Source organism: Impatiens glandulifera, chromosome 1, assembly GCF_907164915.1.
Source record: "Impatiens glandulifera chromosome 1, dImpGla2.1, whole genome shotgun sequence".
In the NCBI taxonomy this organism is placed as follows: domain Eukaryota; kingdom Viridiplantae; phylum Streptophyta; class Magnoliopsida; order Ericales; family Balsaminaceae; genus Impatiens; species Impatiens glandulifera.
In genome coordinates, this window is record NC_061862.1 from 91,796,897 (window position 1) to 91,815,790 (window position 18,894).

The 18,894-nt window shown below is 29.8% G+C and overlaps 3 protein-coding genes across 4 annotated transcripts; 2 read left to right on the forward strand and 1 right to left on the reverse strand.

Moving 5' to 3' along the window:
- Window positions 1-2,589, forward strand: LOC124919288 (probable xyloglucan endotransglucosylase/hydrolase protein 7). Its single transcript, XM_047459506.1, has 4 exons — window positions 1-229; window positions 660-760; window positions 852-1,048; window positions 1,876-2,589. Exons 1-4 carry the CDS (start codon window positions 28-30, stop codon window positions 2,264-2,266), a joined length of 891 nt encoding a protein of 296 aa, XP_047315462.1. The 5' UTR covers window positions 1-27; the 3' UTR covers window positions 2,267-2,589.
- A 120-nt stretch (window positions 2,590-2,709) lies between these two features.
- Window positions 2,710-8,563, reverse strand: LOC124919289 (E3 ubiquitin-protein ligase FANCL). Of its 2 annotated transcripts, none has more exons than XM_047459507.1 (11): window positions 8,444-8,553; window positions 8,004-8,090; window positions 6,253-6,323; window positions 5,491-5,569; window positions 5,348-5,422; window positions 5,145-5,259; window positions 5,006-5,063; window positions 4,845-4,916; window positions 4,197-4,330; window positions 3,696-3,819; window positions 2,710-2,999 (listed from the first exon to the last, which is right to left on the reverse strand). In XM_047459507.1, the coding sequence occupies exons 1-11, from the start codon at window positions 8,453-8,455 to the stop codon at window positions 2,915-2,917; spliced, it is 912 nt and encodes a 303-aa protein (XP_047315463.1). In that variant the 5' UTR covers window positions 8,456-8,553; the 3' UTR covers window positions 2,710-2,914. The 2 variants fall into 2 exon arrangements, with proteins under 2 accessions (XP_047315463.1, XP_047315464.1); XM_047459508.1 differs by having other exon boundaries at window positions 2,711-2,999; window positions 8,407-8,563.
- Window positions 8,564-13,543: 4,980 nt separating this feature from the next.
- LOC124919291 (protein CROWDED NUCLEI 4) lies at window positions 13,544-18,873 on the forward strand. The gene is given in 17 exon segments (XM_047459509.1): window positions 13,544-13,888; window positions 14,280-14,489; window positions 14,572-14,650; window positions 14,653-14,824; window positions 14,984-15,251; window positions 15,360-15,443; window positions 15,537-15,846; window positions 15,849-15,953; window positions 15,956-16,005; window positions 16,007-16,120; window positions 16,122-16,184; window positions 16,186-16,279; window positions 16,282-16,640; window positions 16,642-17,021; window positions 17,121-17,274; window positions 18,286-18,464; window positions 18,544-18,873. Coding segments are annotated over 14 exon segments (2,277 nt in total). The 5' UTR covers window positions 13,544-13,696; the 3' UTR covers window positions 16,819-17,021; window positions 17,121-17,274; window positions 18,286-18,464; window positions 18,544-18,873.
- The last annotated feature ends 21 nt before the right edge of the window (window positions 18,874-18,894 follow it).

Sequence of the window (18,894 nt, forward strand, 5' to 3'; positions counted from 1 at the left end):
AAATCTAAGGTATATCATCTGAGTGATATGCATTTACCAGCTTTTAGAATCATGAGAATCTCTATTCTTATTGTTCTTGTTGTTTCTATATCGCTCCTTTCGGTTCTTTTCCCAGCCTCGGCTAAGCCAGCCACGTTCGACCAGGATTTCAGGGTCACGTGGTCCGACTCTCATATCAAGCAAATTGAGGGTGGGAGGGCCATTCAACTTTTACTCGATCAATCTTCAGGTACCAACACATGCAATTTTCTTATCTCCTTTTTATATCTCTTATCCTAATATTAGGACGTATTAATATTAGTTGTAGTATATTCTTTGTCACAAATATATATTCCAAAATCCTTGTATAATAATTTAAATATGTTGCTAATATTGAACTTCTTAATAAAGAAGAATATTTTCCATTTCGATATAATATTTTTTAGGCAACCAGAAAATTGTGATTTTGTAACAATCTTTTTAACTCCTCTTACTAAGAGTAACAATTTTATGGTTTTTCTTTGGTTAGGTCCGTTTAACAAATAATAACTTCACTTGGATTGTTTTTGTTTGTTTTCTTTTTCTTCATAATTTTTATCTTGAAAAAACATATGGAAGACCATTTAATTTAATATACTATCAAGTGTGACCAACAACTAAACTATTACTTTTTCTTGTAGGATGTGGATTTGCTTCCAAACGTCAATATCTATTTGGGAAGGTTAGCATGAAGATAAAGCTCGTTTCTGGCGACTCTGCCGGGACAGTTGTAGCATTCTACGTGAGTCAAATCTTTCTCGACATATATATTTGTATGACCGGTTTCATGCATATTTTGACAAATAAATTGAAAAAAAATGTTATGAATCCAGATGAACTCGGACACAGATACATTAAGAGACGAGCTGGATTTCGAGTTCTTGGGAAACCGAAGCGGGCAACCAACTACGGTTCAAACGAATGTTTACGTACATGGAAAGGGCGATCGTGAACAAAGAGTGAATCTTTGGTTTGACCCATCACTTGCATACCACACTTATAGCATAAGTTGGAGCCACTCCCAAATCGTGTAAGCATTCATTTATCCACTGTCGGTAGCTAGCCCACTGTCAACTCATAAGACTTTAAAGGACCATTTTTTTTCAAAAAAGTGTTAATTGTTTTGTTTTCTACATAACATTATAAAGATGTGAAAATGAAATGACTTGATTGGCAGCTGTATATAATTATATATATATAAATATATTTATATATTTCAAAAACCCTATTTAAAAATACTTCATAGAACTAGATTTTGATTTAAGTTTGGATAAAAAAACCGTTAGTTAAATTTTTTATACCTGTATTTGTATATTTCTTAGACGTTTTTTTCGAGCAAACATAAATTCAACTAAAACAAATGTTTAAACTTTTTTAGTATCTTTAATAAATATTTAATTTTATTAATAATCATCAATAATAAACTATTTCTCACATTTTTCTTATAAAGGTAATATTTTTAAGAGGGTTCTTGTAGGCTTGTGATTAGGGTATTTTATTGACTTTTAGTTGAGGATTTTGCACATTCCTAATATTAATTTGTTTTATAGAATAAATAGATATGTATTATTAGACTGTGATTAAATGTATTTAACGAATAAAAAAGATAAAATTCTTACTTTTATGGTTTTATTTATGCCCCTAAAGTTTTGAGAGTCTTTTGAATCACCCTTTTTTTTAAAGACAAAAATTGAAGTTGGATGTTTTTATAATTTTCAAAACTTTAGAAGCATAAATCAATATTATAAAATTGGGGAATAGTCTAGGGGATTATTTAGGAATTCTCTTATATTTGAAACATTAAAAGTTTATGAAAAGGCATGACTTAATATGGAAAACCATGAAAATGCATGGCAGCTTCTCGGTTGATGAAGTACCCATTAGAGTGTTCAAGAACAATGAAGCAAGAGGAATCCCATTTCCTAAATCCCAAGCAATGGGAATCTTCTCCACTCTTTGGGAGGCCGATGATTGGGCCACCCGAGGAGGGCTCGAGAAGATCAATTGGAGCAAGGCCCCTTTCTATGCCTATTACAAGGATTTTGACATCGAGGGTTGTCAAGTACCAGGCATCGCTTCGTGTCCCTCCAACCTTAACAACTGGTGGGAGGGACCTGCCTACAAAGAGCTCAGTCCACTCGATGCTAGACGATACAGATGGGTTCGCACGAACCACATGATCTATGATTATTGCACTGATAAAGCCCGTTTTCCTGTCACTCCCCCCGAATGCTATGCCGGTATCTGAGTCTAACAAAACAAATGAAAGATAGATTTCGTCGGATTATAGACGGTACTTTGTGAATGGATGAGTAAAAAGGACATTTGAAGTGTTTGAGCATTCGATCGCGCGACGTCGGAGAGGCGGCCCTGTTCATCGATCGGTTACGAATTTGAATTGCTTATGTATGAATTATAATTGAAGTGTAATTGTGTTTTATATGTTGTGTGCACAAATAAATTATATGACTTTGTTTGTGAGTAAAAAATATCAAAAATTCGGATAATTTGTGTTTGGAAATTGTGGTCCTTTGGCAATAAAATGTTTGGATCCTGTCTGATTTTTATATAGTGGCCACTTGCATAAATAATTAAATACAAAAATGGCCCCTTGCATAAATAAGTTAGATCCACCGCTGAGTGAGATGTAATTTCAATTTTTTTTTGAAAAACAAAGTTTCGATCTCGAAAAAGTAGATCTCATTGATCTCGAAAAAAAGAACCCTTAGCTAAGGTGTTCAATCTCGGTAAAAAACATGTCATGGTGCAAAAACATAGCCAAAATGCGCTCAATTTATTCGATTAACTCATACCTCTGAAGCATCTTCAAGGAATTCTCTGAATTCAACCAACAAAACAAAATGTTTGCAGTCTTTTAGATATGTTCTTGAGCTTGTCAGAAGTTCACTCGTTTGGGATTGATTTTCACAGCAACTGGGTCTGAACAGTAAGGACAAGTCCCAAATAATACATCAAATGACCTACAGACAACAAAATATTCCATCATAGAGACCCCAATCAAATCATGTGCTCCAATTTGTAGGTTAAACCCAAGTAATTTACTACATGTTGGTAATATTGGAATTGAAGGTTAATTGTAATGCCTTTGTTGATTAGACCATTTAAAATTAAGAATTAGAATTGTAGTTCTATTTGAATTCAGATCAAAGTGCTTTTGTAATTCTAAATTGCATGGTTCTAATTTTTTCAAACAAAACATTTTATTAATTTACCGTTTACAACATTGTTAGCATGTCTAACCGATATCTTAATAATATAGATAATATTTATTCAAATTGTCATTTCTACATATACCAAAAATAATAATAAATTCCAAGAATTATAGTTTTATAATTTTACCAAACATAGGAATTCCAATTCCTCTCATCCACACCCTTAGGGATAGGGCTTTTTTTTTTATTGGAGGAAGTTAGCACAAAATCACACCGCCACAACCCCAACTTCAATAAAGGTGATTTCAGTGGGAATTATATCAGACTCTTACTATTGTAGCTATCTTATATGGGTAACAGGCTTCTTATGTTAATCTTTTTACTTAGCATATTGAAAGCCAGTTGTTAAGGTAGAGAGCCGAAGGATTATTAAACCCCACAAAATTATGAAGATATCAAATTTCAATTTCTTGTAATTTGGTACGAAGTAAAGATGCGACTTACTGTCTCGTACTTGAGATTGACCGCAACCAATCTTCAAGACAAATCGTGTGGAAAGACCTATTGCAGTTCCCATTCTCGCATGTATAGTCAGTCTCACTTCCACTTTTATCTCCAAGCTCATCGTCTATAGTCCAAAAGGAAGTTTAAACAGAATTAAACAGGGCTTATTTGTTATCATGTTTTATTATCTGGATCATCCTAACAAATAATCTATATTTGTTATGTTTGTCAAAATCACGTGATCATAATCCATAAATATTATTTCGATCATGACTTTCATATCAAATTAAGCCAAAATCACACTTTAAAAAGAAAATTTGCATCGTGATCTGAGAAAACAATGTTATTCCAAAATATAACACTTTCAATTTGAACTTTGGTAATTTTCCAATGAGATTGTAATTGTTACAAAATACAAGTTTTCAAGTAGGCTTATATTGATGGGATTAAAAATAACAATTCTATGACATTTACAATAGAAGATGGGTTATGAATACTTACCAAAAGGAAGACACTGTGCATAACAAATGCCGCATTCAACTTGCTGTTCATTCTTGTGGTTATTAGAAGGAGGTCCTGGAAGTTGAGTTTCCAATACAACAGCAAGGTTTTCAGAGACATGATTGTCCTTTCTCCTGCATAATTAATAGAGTGCAGAGTAAGTTGGCCTACCAGATTTTTCTCTGTAACTCTACATACAAAGGATCTTACTAGTTACTAGTCTTGCCGAAACATGTAGTCAAGAAAAATAACAAAAATGACTTGAAATCACAATTTGACAAGTTTGTTATAGTATTAAATTTGAGTCTTTCCCACAATAATAAATCAAGGCAATGAGAAGGACATATAACTTATCATTTTTTTTAGAAAGGTGTAGTTAGTTATACCATGGTAATAACGAAAAACAAATATGCGCAAAACTCCTATAGACTGAACAATCAAAATAAAATCGTCGGAAAGAGGCCAAAAGTGAAGACTCTAGGAAGAGACATTGTCCATTCCAAACTCTCATATACTATCTTAGCCAGAAGAGATCACAAATCAAGCATTTTCTTTAACTTTAACTAGAAACATCTTATGTTCGATCAGTACAAGTTCAAATAAAACATGTTAATTTTAAGCAACCCAAAAAAACAAAAATTGACATACCACTTTTTGCAGTTTCTCCTCCACGTGTCTCTGAAAGTATTTACCTCTGGATCTGAACCAATAAAACGACATCTACAGCAAACTAGACTAACTATAGTAAAGGATAAACAAACAAAAGACAGATTCAGCAGAAGAAAAACCAATTCAAGCTGTATGCTTACTCTGGTAGTGATCTGGGATCGTCAGCATTTATACTCAGTACCAGAGAACAACTATCTTCTGCCAAAAGATAAATGAAATTTAATATTAGTGAAATGGCAGGAAACTATTGCCAGAAATATAACTTCGCTGAAAGCTGACCTATCTTGATTTGACGATGTAATATTGAATGACTAACATCTTTAGGATCTACTACCCAAAGACATTGATCAATGTTATCCAATGTAGACCACAGGTCACCAAGTTTATCCACATGCTAAGGTATTTAAGGAAGGCTTAAGTCATTGGTAAAGAATAAGAAGAACCAAAACAAACTAGAGAAGGAGAAACGGACAAAAAGAAACCTCTAGAAACTGATGAACAACATCTTTTATTGTTGACTTTTTTGACCAATCCACATCAAACATATGAGGCACGTCCTAAGGAGGAAGTTCAACGTTAGGCCACATTTGAGACTTAGCACTCAGAAAGGCTTCAAGAAACTAACCGCTGCAAGAGAAGGTTGACCTTTTGGATGGGTTTCATCCAAAAGAATTTCTAAAGTGTATACTTTTCCTCTCTTGTCCCTGGCAGTTAGAAAACCCAACCCATTTTTATCGGATGAAAGTAAAGATAAATAATCCTTTAACTAACAAAAGAAAAGATCCATTGAGAAGGGCAAGAGGAATGTATTAATTAAGACTCCAACAGCAGTAGAAAGCTCTGTATTGCCTTTAAACTTCATGATTAAATAATGCCTATTTGGAAACTAGTATTTTATAACAATCTCTCAAAATATTCAACCACCAACTCATTTTACAAATGAAACTGTGATCTCAGTATCTCACCAACCTACACTTATTTACCAAATGAAAATGAATATTTTTCTCAAAATAAATTGGCAGGTTCTAATTAGGATAGAGCTACAACTACAAATTTACTAAAAAAGTGCCATTTTCAAATGGGCTTAATGTGGTTGTGGGAACACATGGGAATAATGTGAATGGAATAATAAAGAATGGGAATGGATAGTATCTATAGATTTATTTGGTTTGCCGTTTCTTTTTTAATAAGGGGCTTAAAACAATTAAAACTTTTCAGTTGTAGAGGTTGTTCTTAGAGAGATTAATTAAGGGGAAGAAAACAATGCACAAAATAGCATGACATAACCAGAAAGATAAAATTTAAGAAATAGAATCCCACCAAGAATGCCATGATTTAAGTGGGGGTTGTGAAAAAAGAAAATAATGTTCAAGAAAAGGAATCATACGGGATCAAAATGCTGAGAAGCCTTAGGTCTTCACTCAGACTCAGCAGATTCTCCCATCCAATTTCTTCTATCTGAATATCAAGCAAAGAATATTAAAAGAAGAAAGACCGAGTTTTAAAACTCCCAAACATAATGAGATGTTATTTTAAAAGATGGTTGTAGATCCAACGGTCATCATATGCAATTTAACTTAAGGGCTAGCTCCATATTTAATAATATTAAGTAATGTTTGGATTACTAAAGAGTACATGAAAATGCAATATGACAGCATATAAGAGAAAGATGCAATCACCTAGCTTTTCCGAGCCTAACAGTGTAACTATTCAACAATGGGCTGATTAGTTATTAATATTTTCATGTTGATCATGAACTTGAGAAATCTACATTTGGTATATAAATCACAATAGTTTAGAAAATAATATGATCATGATCCAAAAAGTTTGAATCATGATCCAGAAAAAATCTCTATACTAAATGAAGCAAAACAATTACACAATAATTTAGATCATGATTTAGAAAATAATTTATATACCAAATAAAGGAACAAAAATTACACTATAATCTGGATCATGATCCAAAAAAGAATCTGATCATGATCCAAAAAATCTTACAGTCCTCAATATAATTTTGACGATTTTCTAACGGAATCTTTATTGACAGAGATGAGACAAAATACTAGTTTCTAAATAAACTCTCAATAGGTTGCATAACAAAAAGATACCTTGTTTCCTTTCAACACAACAACACATAATCACATGTTGCATTACAAGCTAAAAATGCCTAAATTTGCACAACCTTTTTATTTATGAAGTAAAAAAACATTTGTCATGGAAACCTGCCCATCAAGTTATACTTTCTTCCACTCATCTTAAGCATCACTGTAGCCCAAGCAATAAAAATCATTTAAGGAAACAAATGATAAATGATACTTCTCTTAATAGAAAATGTCAAAACTCCCGTAGATATGATCAAAAGAAAAAGTATAATTTGTAGAGTTGAGAAATTCTTATTTATAATGCATGGTTTGGTTCCTGCTAGTGAGCTATAAAAAACACTAAGCTGATCACAAGTAAAATGATTCTCCATTTACAATACTGGTAAAGTCATATTCAAGTATTGGAAACAAAACAGACAACCTCAGATTTTCTGTTCATCATGCTACCCAAAAAAATACATGTAATTAGGGTTTAGGGTTTTTAAGAAGCACAATTAGTTGATTAAAATACATTTACTCATCATTGGTCCAATTGGCCAGTTGGATGTTAAATAGAACTAATCAGATTCTTCTGAAAGCCACCCAACTTTCCATTGATCCATAACACTATTTCCCTTGCCATCTTCCTTCCTTATCTTACAGCCTAAGATGGATTAGATGTATGTCGCTATCTAGTATACCTATCTAGTTTGAGTCATATGAAAAGGAACTATCATCTAAGTCAAAAGTGACTGAATTATTTCAAAATCAGGATAGATTACAACTTTTCCAGTTTTTCTAGTAGAAATTTAAAAAAAATGCTACTTTTAAATTGTCAAAGCTGGAGCAACCCAGCACATGAATCATCAACTGAAGACACAATAACAACATAAGGAAAATGCATCCAAAAATTGCACAACAATACAGCCAATAGCAAGATTCATCGTCAAAACATAGCTTTGTTTACATAAATATCGGCAATTTATTCAACATCAATGCAAGGATTTCCAAACTACACTAAAATGCTTTCCTAGAATAAGGGAAAGAATCTGCTCACCTCTTTGTATACAGTACTGTGGAAAGAAGAAGAAGAAGAAGAAGAAGATGAAACCATATTTCTGCATCTTATTTGCTCCATAAAGTCCTGAAATAATATGTTCTAAGAGCTTTTTCAATCCATTACACTTAAAACATAAATATGAAGGAAAAGGTGTACCCAAATGTACACACATAAATCTGGTTCTAAGACAATTTATACAAGTTGACAATTATAGCTCAAATATTCTGTTAACAAGTCTAGAGCTATCAAATTGCAGGCTATAAGGGATTCAAATTAACACCATATTAGAGATTTCTACCGATTCTTCCTTCTCTCCCACAGCTCAATGTATATAAATTCTTCATTATTTTTTCTGTCCTATTTGATCATGGTAACAAAGCTATAGGCCATATTTCTATACCTTATGAGCAACAAAACATATCCTCTCTCGCACCCACCTCCAAAGACATATGACGACCTTAATCTGAAATCGTTCTGTCGGAAACGGCGTAGGTTGTTTGATTCCAGTTCTTCAATTGGTAAAACCTTTACCCGCGGCACCCTCCATCCGGCGTCTTCCTCGGCCACCAACTCTAAGAAGAACAAAAAAAACTCAGCAAGAAGGGGTTTTTTTTTTTTTTTATTTAGTTTTGTTCAAAATAAAAATCTTATTTGATAAAAAAATATTTTAATTTAAAAATTTATTAAAATAAAGTATAGATAGTTTAGAATTTTATTAGATAAAATGAGTGATGAAATTGTTAAAAATTATAATGAAAAAAGATTTATCCGAGTATTTTTAAGTAGGTTTAAATTTATGAGTGGTCAAGAGTTATAATATTTTTATGTATATGAAAATTCATAAATTTATATCTAAATCTGGTATAATACAAGTAAATTATTGGTCATACAGAATATTTGTGGTATATCGATATTTCATTACGGTATAATACCATTAATATAAAAAATATTTATTTTTAATTATAAAAAAATTATAAAGAGAAAAATAAGTAACTTGAGATCAGAGAAAAAATAAATACATTAATAGGTAAATATCAAATATGTTACAAAAATAAATAAATTAATATGCAGTACTAAAATTATAAAGAAGATAAATATCTTAAAGAGTTCATTTGATAATAAAATTAACTTGCTAAGATATATTAATCTATTTCCGAAAAATTAAAATTAAGATTAGGGAGAGAAAATAAGTACACTAAAAGTTAAATGTTAAATATGTTAGAAAAAAAATAAATCATCTAATATTAGAGAAGATAAATAAATATTTTGAGAATTAAACCTAAAATATCTCAAATATGCTAGAATAAGAGGAAATGAATTTGCTAAGCTGCGTGTATCTATTTTTGAAAACTATATCGATTATATATATTTTTAATTTATAAATTTTAAAAAACTATATCGATATCGTATTGATGGTATCGAAATATACGAGTTTTTCTTCTAAATAACTATATTTTTAATATTTTACTATAGTAAAAAATATCTATAATTTTATCACATATATTTAATATTGGAATGTTAAGTAAACTTAACATCTAGCATGTTCTACTTAGTAAAATTATTTTTATAAAATATATTTTAATATAATAAAATTCATATTATTATCAAATTAAAAAATAAACATAAAATTTTATAAAATTTAAAAATTAAATACATTAATAATATTATATATTTATTTATTTTTATTAACGTTTAAAACATAGTTTCATACTCTCATCATCTTGGGAAAAAAATTACTTTATAAGTCATTTTGGAAAAAAAAAATCATATAATTGATTATTATTGTTACCGTTAACCTCAGAGTATGGGACACAATCAGGCTCTATGTAATATTTTTTTTATTTTTTTTTAAGTGAAAATGGATATATAAATTAAATCCCTTTAAAATACAAGGTGTGTACTTATTCAGCCTAAATGACAACAATTGAATAAAAAATATAAGCAAAAGATAGAGGGAGGGAAATCAAGGAACCAAACACCAAATACATGTCAAAAGAAATTAAATCCACTCAGCTCCAAGTTATTTTGAGAACTCATATGTATATATTTTTTTAATTAACAAATTATTCAATTCACGAATTAAAATATTTTTATTTTATTTTTATAAATTTTAAATATAAAAAATAATATAATAATTCAATCAATTAAAAATCTAAATAACTTATCCTAAATGCAAATATAGATATGAACAGTTCATTATTACCATTTTGACCATTTTTAAAAAATGACCCTTATACTTATTTTATTTTTTTAAATTTTTTAATTTTTTATATATAAATTAATCATTTTATACTTAAATTTTATTTAATTTATTTTATATTTATGTGTATAAGTGCTTTTTATTAAGAATATTTGTTTTTATATGATATGCTTGTTTATTTAAATGTATTATTAAATTATTTTGTTGTTTACGAATTATTGATATATAATCAATTTTATTTTAATTTTATTAAATGAATGAAAAAAGATTGAGGTTAAATATGTAAAGTTGATAAATATATAGATAATATTAATAAGGTTAAAAAATTAGTATAAAAAAGAAATATTTTTATAATATTCTTTTGAGTTTGAAAATGGGTTTATGGGTTGAAGAATTACTGTTTGATGTGAAATTTACTGTATTTTAGTTTGTTAGTTTGAGAATAGGTTTGTGGGTTAAAGATAGTCTTAAAGCAACTCCAATCGTACTCCATATCCAAACCCAAAATGGGTTTTCAACTATTTTTCCTCCAACCGACACCCATTTTCAAACCCAAAATGGGTTTTCACCCATTTTTTCCTTTTGCAGACGCAAATATGCGCTTACACTATTCACAATCGCAAAACTTTTTTCATTTTCAATTCAACCCCTAAATTTAGTTTAGGTATATTTTATACATTAAACTTATTTATTTAATTTATTTATATGATTTATTGTTTTAATTTATTTATATAATTTATTATCCCATTATTTTAAATTTGTTTGTAAATTAATTATAAAAATTTATTAAAAATTTAAAAATTACAATACACAAACTAAATTAAAAGTTATTCTTACTAATAAAAAGAGATAAATTTTTAAATGTTATATTATAATTTTTTAATATTATTATAATTTTTGAACATTATTATAATTTTTTTTTAAACATTATTATAAATTTATGTTATATAAAAAACATTATATGAATGAATTAAATTATATAAATAAATTAAAATAATAAATTATATAAATAAGTTTAATATATAAAATGAACCTAGATTAAGTCTAGGGATTAAATTTAAAAAATAAATAAAATTTTAAGTTTCATAAACCGGCCGGAGAGAGAAAATAGGGAAAAGTCATTTTGGGTTTGGGTTTGAGTATAGGTTGAAGGTTGAAGGGAAAAAAGGGTTTTGAGTTTAGGTATTAGTATCTTCAACCCACAAACTCATTCTCAAACCCAAATACAATGTTACTTCAAACAGTAATTTATCTTCAATCTAAAAACTTATTTTCAAACTCAAAAAAATATTATTAAAATATTTCTTTTTTATACTAACTTTTTAACTTTATTAATATTATCTATATATTTATCAATTTTACATATTTAATCCTAATATTTTTTCATTTATTTAATAAAATTATAATAAAATTAATTATATATTAATAATTCATACATAATAAAATAATACATTTTAAAATTATAAATTTATAATTTATAAAATTTAAGTTATAAAATATAATATAAAAATATAAATTAAATTATAAAATATAAAAAAATTATATAAAAAAAACCGAATATATAAAATTAATAAATATCAATAGTGTTTTTTTACATTAAACCTCTTAGATAAAATAAATGTAAACTAAAAAAATATTTATACATATATAAAAGTTAAAAGACTTATTTATAGTTTTAAAAAATAAATGCATTTGTGAATAGTAAATACCCAAATATGAGTATTTCAGACAGAGAAAATGACATTTTCACCGTTTTGAGTTTGGGTTAGTGGATAAAAAAAAGTAAAATAGGTTTGAATTTGTGGATAGTTGAAGATGATGTTAACCCAAAAATATAGGGGAAGTTAAGCAGTTATAAAATTATGGGCAAAATGGTCTTATTTCCAAAAAGTTAAAATGCATGATATATTAACATCTTTGTTAATTTAGTACCTAATTTAACAGCCTTCAATTAAAGTATAACTTTAATTAATTACTTATTACCCCCAATCATCCCTTTTATATATAAAAAATATGACCCACAATAATAAATTCCTTTTACTTAATATTTCAAATTTCACAGTCCCGTTATGATTTATTTACTAGTTTGATTTTATTTCATTTTTGTTTGACTAATTTTAAAGTATTTTTATTATAATATATTAAAGGTTATTTAGTTCATTTTCTAACATATTTTAAGTTAGAATTTTAAATTTAATAACACATTATGTATTTAATTTAAATTATTTATAAATAGATAATATTTTTATTAATTATCTTATCAACCACACTACATTGATAAACTAAAATAATAAATTATTATTATTTAAAAAAAAATAGAATGTAGGAAGCTAGCTAAAATATTAAACTATTATTATTATTTATAAAATTAAACTTTATTATATATAATATCTTTTAAGCTTTTTTTATTTAACATGTCTATTTTAAAAAAAAATCAAGCAAAAAATATATATTTAAATAAAACTTTGAAATTCCAAACAAGACCGCATTCAATTTTAAATTAATCAATACTATATTAAAAAGTCAAAACTTCCCCAAGAAGGCAATGATACGTTATTAGTTTACTTTATAATTGAATTATAGAAAGAATAATAATTCAAACAGGTGTTAATATTTCTATACAAACTCTATTTATATGATTAGAGTTCATATTGACAATAATTATATTAAATATATATATATATATATATATATTAAAATAGTATTATTAAAACAAACTTTGATATAAAAATCAAAACAAGCATAAAATTATTTATGAAAAAGTAAAGTAATTGGAATATCTTGTTCAGATTGGATGTAATGTAAAAAAAGTATTAATAAGTTTGAAAAATAAATAAAAAGAAATCCAAGTTTGATTTTGGTTATTTGGGTGGAGGTGCATAGTTTGATTAGATTTTTAATTATATGAAAAAATAAATTATTTTAGTTTTTAATTATTAAATTATTGTAACATTTAAAATTTCATAAAATAAATTAAGAATATTTTGATTTTGGGATGATTAAAAAGAAATATAATAGAATATATTAATGCATCTTTATAGGATTATGTGAATATTTGTAGGATTGTTGAAATTATATTGATCTGTTGAAAAATAATTATGTAAAATATAGTTTAATTGGATTATTTGAATAAGATGATTAAAATATTTGTAATAATAGTTAATATTTTGAAATATTATAAAATTATAATTAAGGTAGTTTATTTAAATTAATGATATTTGAAATATAATGCTGTAAAAATGATTTTCAAATAATTCAAATCAGACAAGAGAAGTTCAAATTCAGCTCCAACTGTCATAAATAGAAAGAGAAAGTAGGTCATAGTTAGAGAGAGAGAGAGAGAGAGATAGAGAGAGAAAAGGGATATAAAGGGCAAAGGAGAGGAAAGTCTTGAAATGGAGTCCACCACTACCAGATAGATTCGTGTGAAGGAAAAGCTACCCAGTTGAAATTTTCTAGGGTTTCTTGAGAATCGGATTGTAGATTGTAAATGGCGATCACTCCTTCTGAACGGCTTGCCATTAGTCCTAGTCCAATCACTCCAGCTTCTAGGGTTTTAAGGACTCCTCTGAGTGATGAAGTGATCTGGAAGCGTCTTCGAGAATCGGGTTTTGACGAGGAGTCTATCAAGAGAAGGGACAAAGCTGCTCTAATTTCCTACATAGCTAAGCTCGAAGCTGAGGTTCGAAAGTTATAAACGTTTTTGTAGATTCCCTTAATTTTATTTTTACAATTGACTAGTTTGACAAATTATTGACTTCCTAATCAATACTAGGCTTCTGAGACAATCGTTTACATGTGATTTGTGTATTTCTTTGATTAATCAAGAAGATAGAGTGGTTTATCTATATAGGGAAATAGTAAAAATGGCATATATTTCTATAGATTGAGTGGTCTTGTGAAGTGGAAACAAGTGAAACAAAGTCCAGTTGGTTTATGCTTTGGTATCAGATTGTTGATTATTCTTATCTTCTTTTAATGTGTATACCTATTTTGTTTACTAGGGTAAGTTGTGCTTTCTTGATACAATTATGTTGGTAGCAGGCTAAGAATGCGTTTCTTGAATTTGATAGGTTTATGACCTACAACACCATATGGGTCTTCTTATTATGGAAAAAAAGGAGTGGGGTTTCAAATATGAGCAGACGAAAGCGTTGGCAGATTCAGCTGAATTGATGCATACACAGGATCAAGCAGCCCTTGCATTTGCGTCGGCTGAAGCGCAACGACGAGAGGAGAATCTAAAGAAACTTCTTGAGGTTGAGAAAGAGTGTGTTGCAAGTGTAAGTGTGTTTAAATATTACGTAATACTTACTAAGCAATGTTGTCGAACATGTTTTGCCCTAATTAAAGAATTTATTGTAGATTGAGAAGGCATTGCGTGAGATGCGTGCTGAATGTGCTGAAACAAAAATTGCTTCTGAGATAAAATTGGCTGAAGCAAAAAACTGATGGAGGATGCCCAAAAGAAGTCTGTTGAAGCAGAAACGAAATTACGCTCCGCTGAATCTATGGAAGCTGAAGCTAGCAGATACCATCGAGCTGCAGAGAGGAAGTTGCATGAAGTTGAAGCACGTGAAGATGATATTAGGAGACGCAATGAATCATTTAAGTCAGAGTATGTCTGAAGGAAAATTGGTTTAAACAGCTTTAGCATCTGGTTTTGAAATTTCACCCACTTCATCTTTTGGCCCGAATATTATTTGTATATGAAATTTAGTTAACTTTGTTATTGTTTTTAGTTGTTTTAATCCTCTATATCCTTTATGTGGAGCAGTTGTGATGCCAAAGAGAAAGCTATCCTGGACGAAAGGAAGGGTTTATATGAAAAGCAAAAAAAGCTGCAGCAATCTCAAGAAGAAGTACTTGATGCACAAACACTATTGAACCAACGAGAGGAGCTCTTATTCAGAAGAACTGAAGAATTAAATCGTAAGAGAAAGCTTAGAGGCTTCTAAAGAAAAAATTGATGGAGAATAAGAGGTTTGAAGGAAGAAAAAAGTATACTAGAGATATATGCAGTCTCTTTGAAAGAAAGGGAGAAGGTATGCAAATTGAAGTTATGATTGTTATTGATGTTGTTGCCTTTCTATTGTCATATAAATTTTGGTATAAAAAGGTAAAAAAATACCAATTTCTCGTGAATTTCTCAGGATGTTGAAAGAATGAAACACTTACTGGATAAAAGAGAAGAAGACATAAAGATTCTACAGCAGAAACTAGAAAGGAAGGAATATGTAAGTTATGCTACTATTCTCATTTCTCTTCATCCTTTAGTTATGTAAACATTAAACCTGTTTTTTAATTCACCTTCTCTGTGAATTAAATAGGATGGACTTGATAAAGCTATGGCTGACAATGAAGCTTCTTTGAAAGCTAGAAGGTATGAATTTGAAGCAGAGATGGAATTGAAGCGTAAACTTGTAGAAGATAAATTGGAAGCTAAGAGACGAGCTTGGGAATTAAGGAAGGTGGATCTTAAACAAAGGGAGGATCTGATCCTGGAAAAAGAACATGACTTGGGTGTCCAGTCTAGGGTTCTGGTAGAAAAGGAAAATGATTTCAGAGAGAGGATGTGTATGCTTGAAGAGAAAGAGAAAAATGTCATAATTGCTGAAAGAGATACTGAATTCAACAAAACCCTTTGCTAAAAGAGAAAGACGAGATCAGCAAATTGCAGCTTTCCCTTCAGTATTCCATAGATATGCTGGAAGAGAAAAAGAAAGAACTCGCCAATACTGAAGAGAAATAGAAGCCATGAGAAGAGAGACAGATGAATTGATGCTATTGGAAATGCGACCTTAAAGAGGAAATTGACATGATCAGAACCCAGAACCAAGGCCTTGAGATCCAGTCAGATGAATTAAAAGCTGAGAAGGCAAAATTTGAAGTTGAGTGGGAGTCGATTGACGAGGAAAAGAGCAGAACTCAAGAAGGAAGAAGAACGTATTGCTGAAGAGAAAACTGCCATATTTAAACTTTCTCAAGGATGAGCGTGACAACTTAAAAGTTGAGAAGGATGCAATGCGAGATCAGTACAAACAAGATCTTGAATCCCTTTCTCATGATCGGAAATCTTCTTGCATGAAATTGAGCATGAACGTTCAGAGTGGTTCACTAAATTACAGAAAGAACGTGCAGATATTTTACAAGATATTGAGATTCGGAAGAGGGAGCTTGAAAATTCTGTTAATAATAAGCGTGAAGAAATGGTAAGTTGCCTAAAGGAAGAGGAAAGACTCTTTGAGGAAGAAAAGAAGAAAGAACTTGGCAATATTTCTATGCTTCGAGAGAAGGTAATGGTGGAAATGGAGCAGGTTAAGTCAGAACTGGAAAAACTTGCCACACAGAGAGTGGAGATCAGTTTGGACCGTGAACAGAGAGAAATAGAATGGGCAGAGCTAAATAATTCTATCGAGGAACTTAAGGCACAAACAAAGAAAATTAGAGAAACAGAGGGAGTTATTGCATACAGATAGGGAAGAGATTCTTTCTCAGATTGAGCAAATGAAAACTTTGGAGGACTTGAAAGCTCTCCCCGACAAGATTTATGTTCCTAAGCTCGGAATATCATGTCAAACAAGAATACAGTTTCTTCAAGACAATTTCTGAAACCGCAACCAACTGTTGTAGATGAAAGATTAGGCAGCAATGGAAAGAAGCATGATGTTGAGACTCCTAGTCCTAGTTCTACTCCTTTGTCATGGCTTAAGAGATGTGCAGATACACTGTTGGATCGAACACCAAGTAACAAGAAAAGTAAAACTCTTAAGGATGTCATACTGACACCATCTGAAAGAAACCGCTCTTATCAGGTTGTTCATTTGTTCAATGGATAAAGTTCTCCATGTTTTTTTAATGCAAATCAAACTATTTCCAACTTATTTGTATGATTTTGAATGGTGTTTTTTCAGTGCACCATCAAGAAATGGACAGGGAGATAATCATGTGGGGATGACTACCAATCAGATGGTAGGTAGCACTAAAGAGACAACTGTCTATATTGATAAAATCATTCGAATTCATGAAGTTACATCAGTGGAGGAAGTAGTTGTTTCCGGGGATCAGGTAATTTATCAACACTTTACATTATGATGTATACACATATTTGTGGCCATGCTAGTTGCTTGCTTGTAATTATTTATGGTTCAAATGTGTGCATGTTAAGATAATATTAATGACTAATAAGTCATTTGGAAGCAATATTTTTTAGCTTGTTCATTTCCAAATAATTCACCATCATTCAATAATCAGACAGTACTTTTATTCACTTTTCAAACACAACATTTAAGTCCTCAACTAAAATATTCAATGTTTCTTACTTCTTCTTCTTTTTTTTATTACATTTTCAAATATTATATACTATATGGTATTTGGTCATTTATCCAAATGATACACTTTTGCATCAAATAAAATATTTTTTCCCATTGTGACTCGTGTGATTATGTTACTGATTAATGTTCACCATCTTAATGAGATAACACATATTAATACTTTACTTTGATATTTGATCAATCACTCGAGATATTGTACATATGAATAAAAGGGCATACATACTCATCTGTCTTCTTTCTGTTTATAAAAAAAGCTTTAAAAAGTGGTTGTGACAGATAGTGCTGGTTGTTAACTTTTCTTTATTAACAGAAGTTAATAGTGTGGAACTGTGGATGGATCTTGTCACCGAGTTAAAAATAAAGCTTGTGTGATGTAATTTTTTTGTGTTGTTGAATAAACCAATTATAATGGAAATAATCATTGTTTGATGAAATGTGCTTTATTTGGTTTAAATGATTAAAACATCTTTGTATTTAATATTTGAAAATGTTATAAAAAATTCATAGTATTTAATTTTCTTTGATGATTTGAATGTCGTGATTGGTGATGGGATAAGAGGTTAATCCAAATAACCCTTCATCCAAAAAGTTTGTTGTATTTTTGTCACTTTTGAGATGAGTTTATGTATGTTTTATCATTTATCCAAGTGTCTTTATGTAGGGTGCCAAGAGAAGTAATATAAGATTTAACTACCCTTTAACCTAAACTAAAAGAAGAACACATATACGAACATCATTCATCTAGGTCAAAGAGAAGATCATATCTAGAAAGGGTGAGATGGAGGTGGATCTTGATGAGAACGGTTGCAGGGAAAGTCAAGGACAAGCAAGCGGTTGCAGAAGTAATAATGTCAAGATGAATTGTATAGCAATATGAATAGTAGAGTTTGTTTCTATGAATTTGTTCGATAGTAGAGTAGTGAGGTACGCTCTCTATTTTGTCTTTTCCGATTTGGCAAATTCTGTTTACGAATAAAATTTGGATTAATTTTCTGGTTCGCAGCTTTGAATGCGTGGAACCAGTGTTGAACATTGAGAGACTTTTGGAGTTCATCTTTGTTGGCAGCAAGTTATGTACAGGAGGAAGGGATTGATTTGTACATTGATTTGGTTCTCTTTCTTTGTGGAAGTGTAGGTATTATTAGGTGGCCTTATTTTTTTAAGGATCTTTGCCTTCACTTTCTTGGTTTTTTTTGGTTGTTTCTGATCTTTTGGTGTTTGGGGATTCTAATGGTTTGTCTATGTGGGTTGTTGGTTTCTTGGGCTTAAATCTGTTTGCCACAATTTTAGTAGGTGTTTTCTTTGACCTGATTAGTTGTGCTGGGATTCTCTGTTACGAAATCGTTTTATGCCC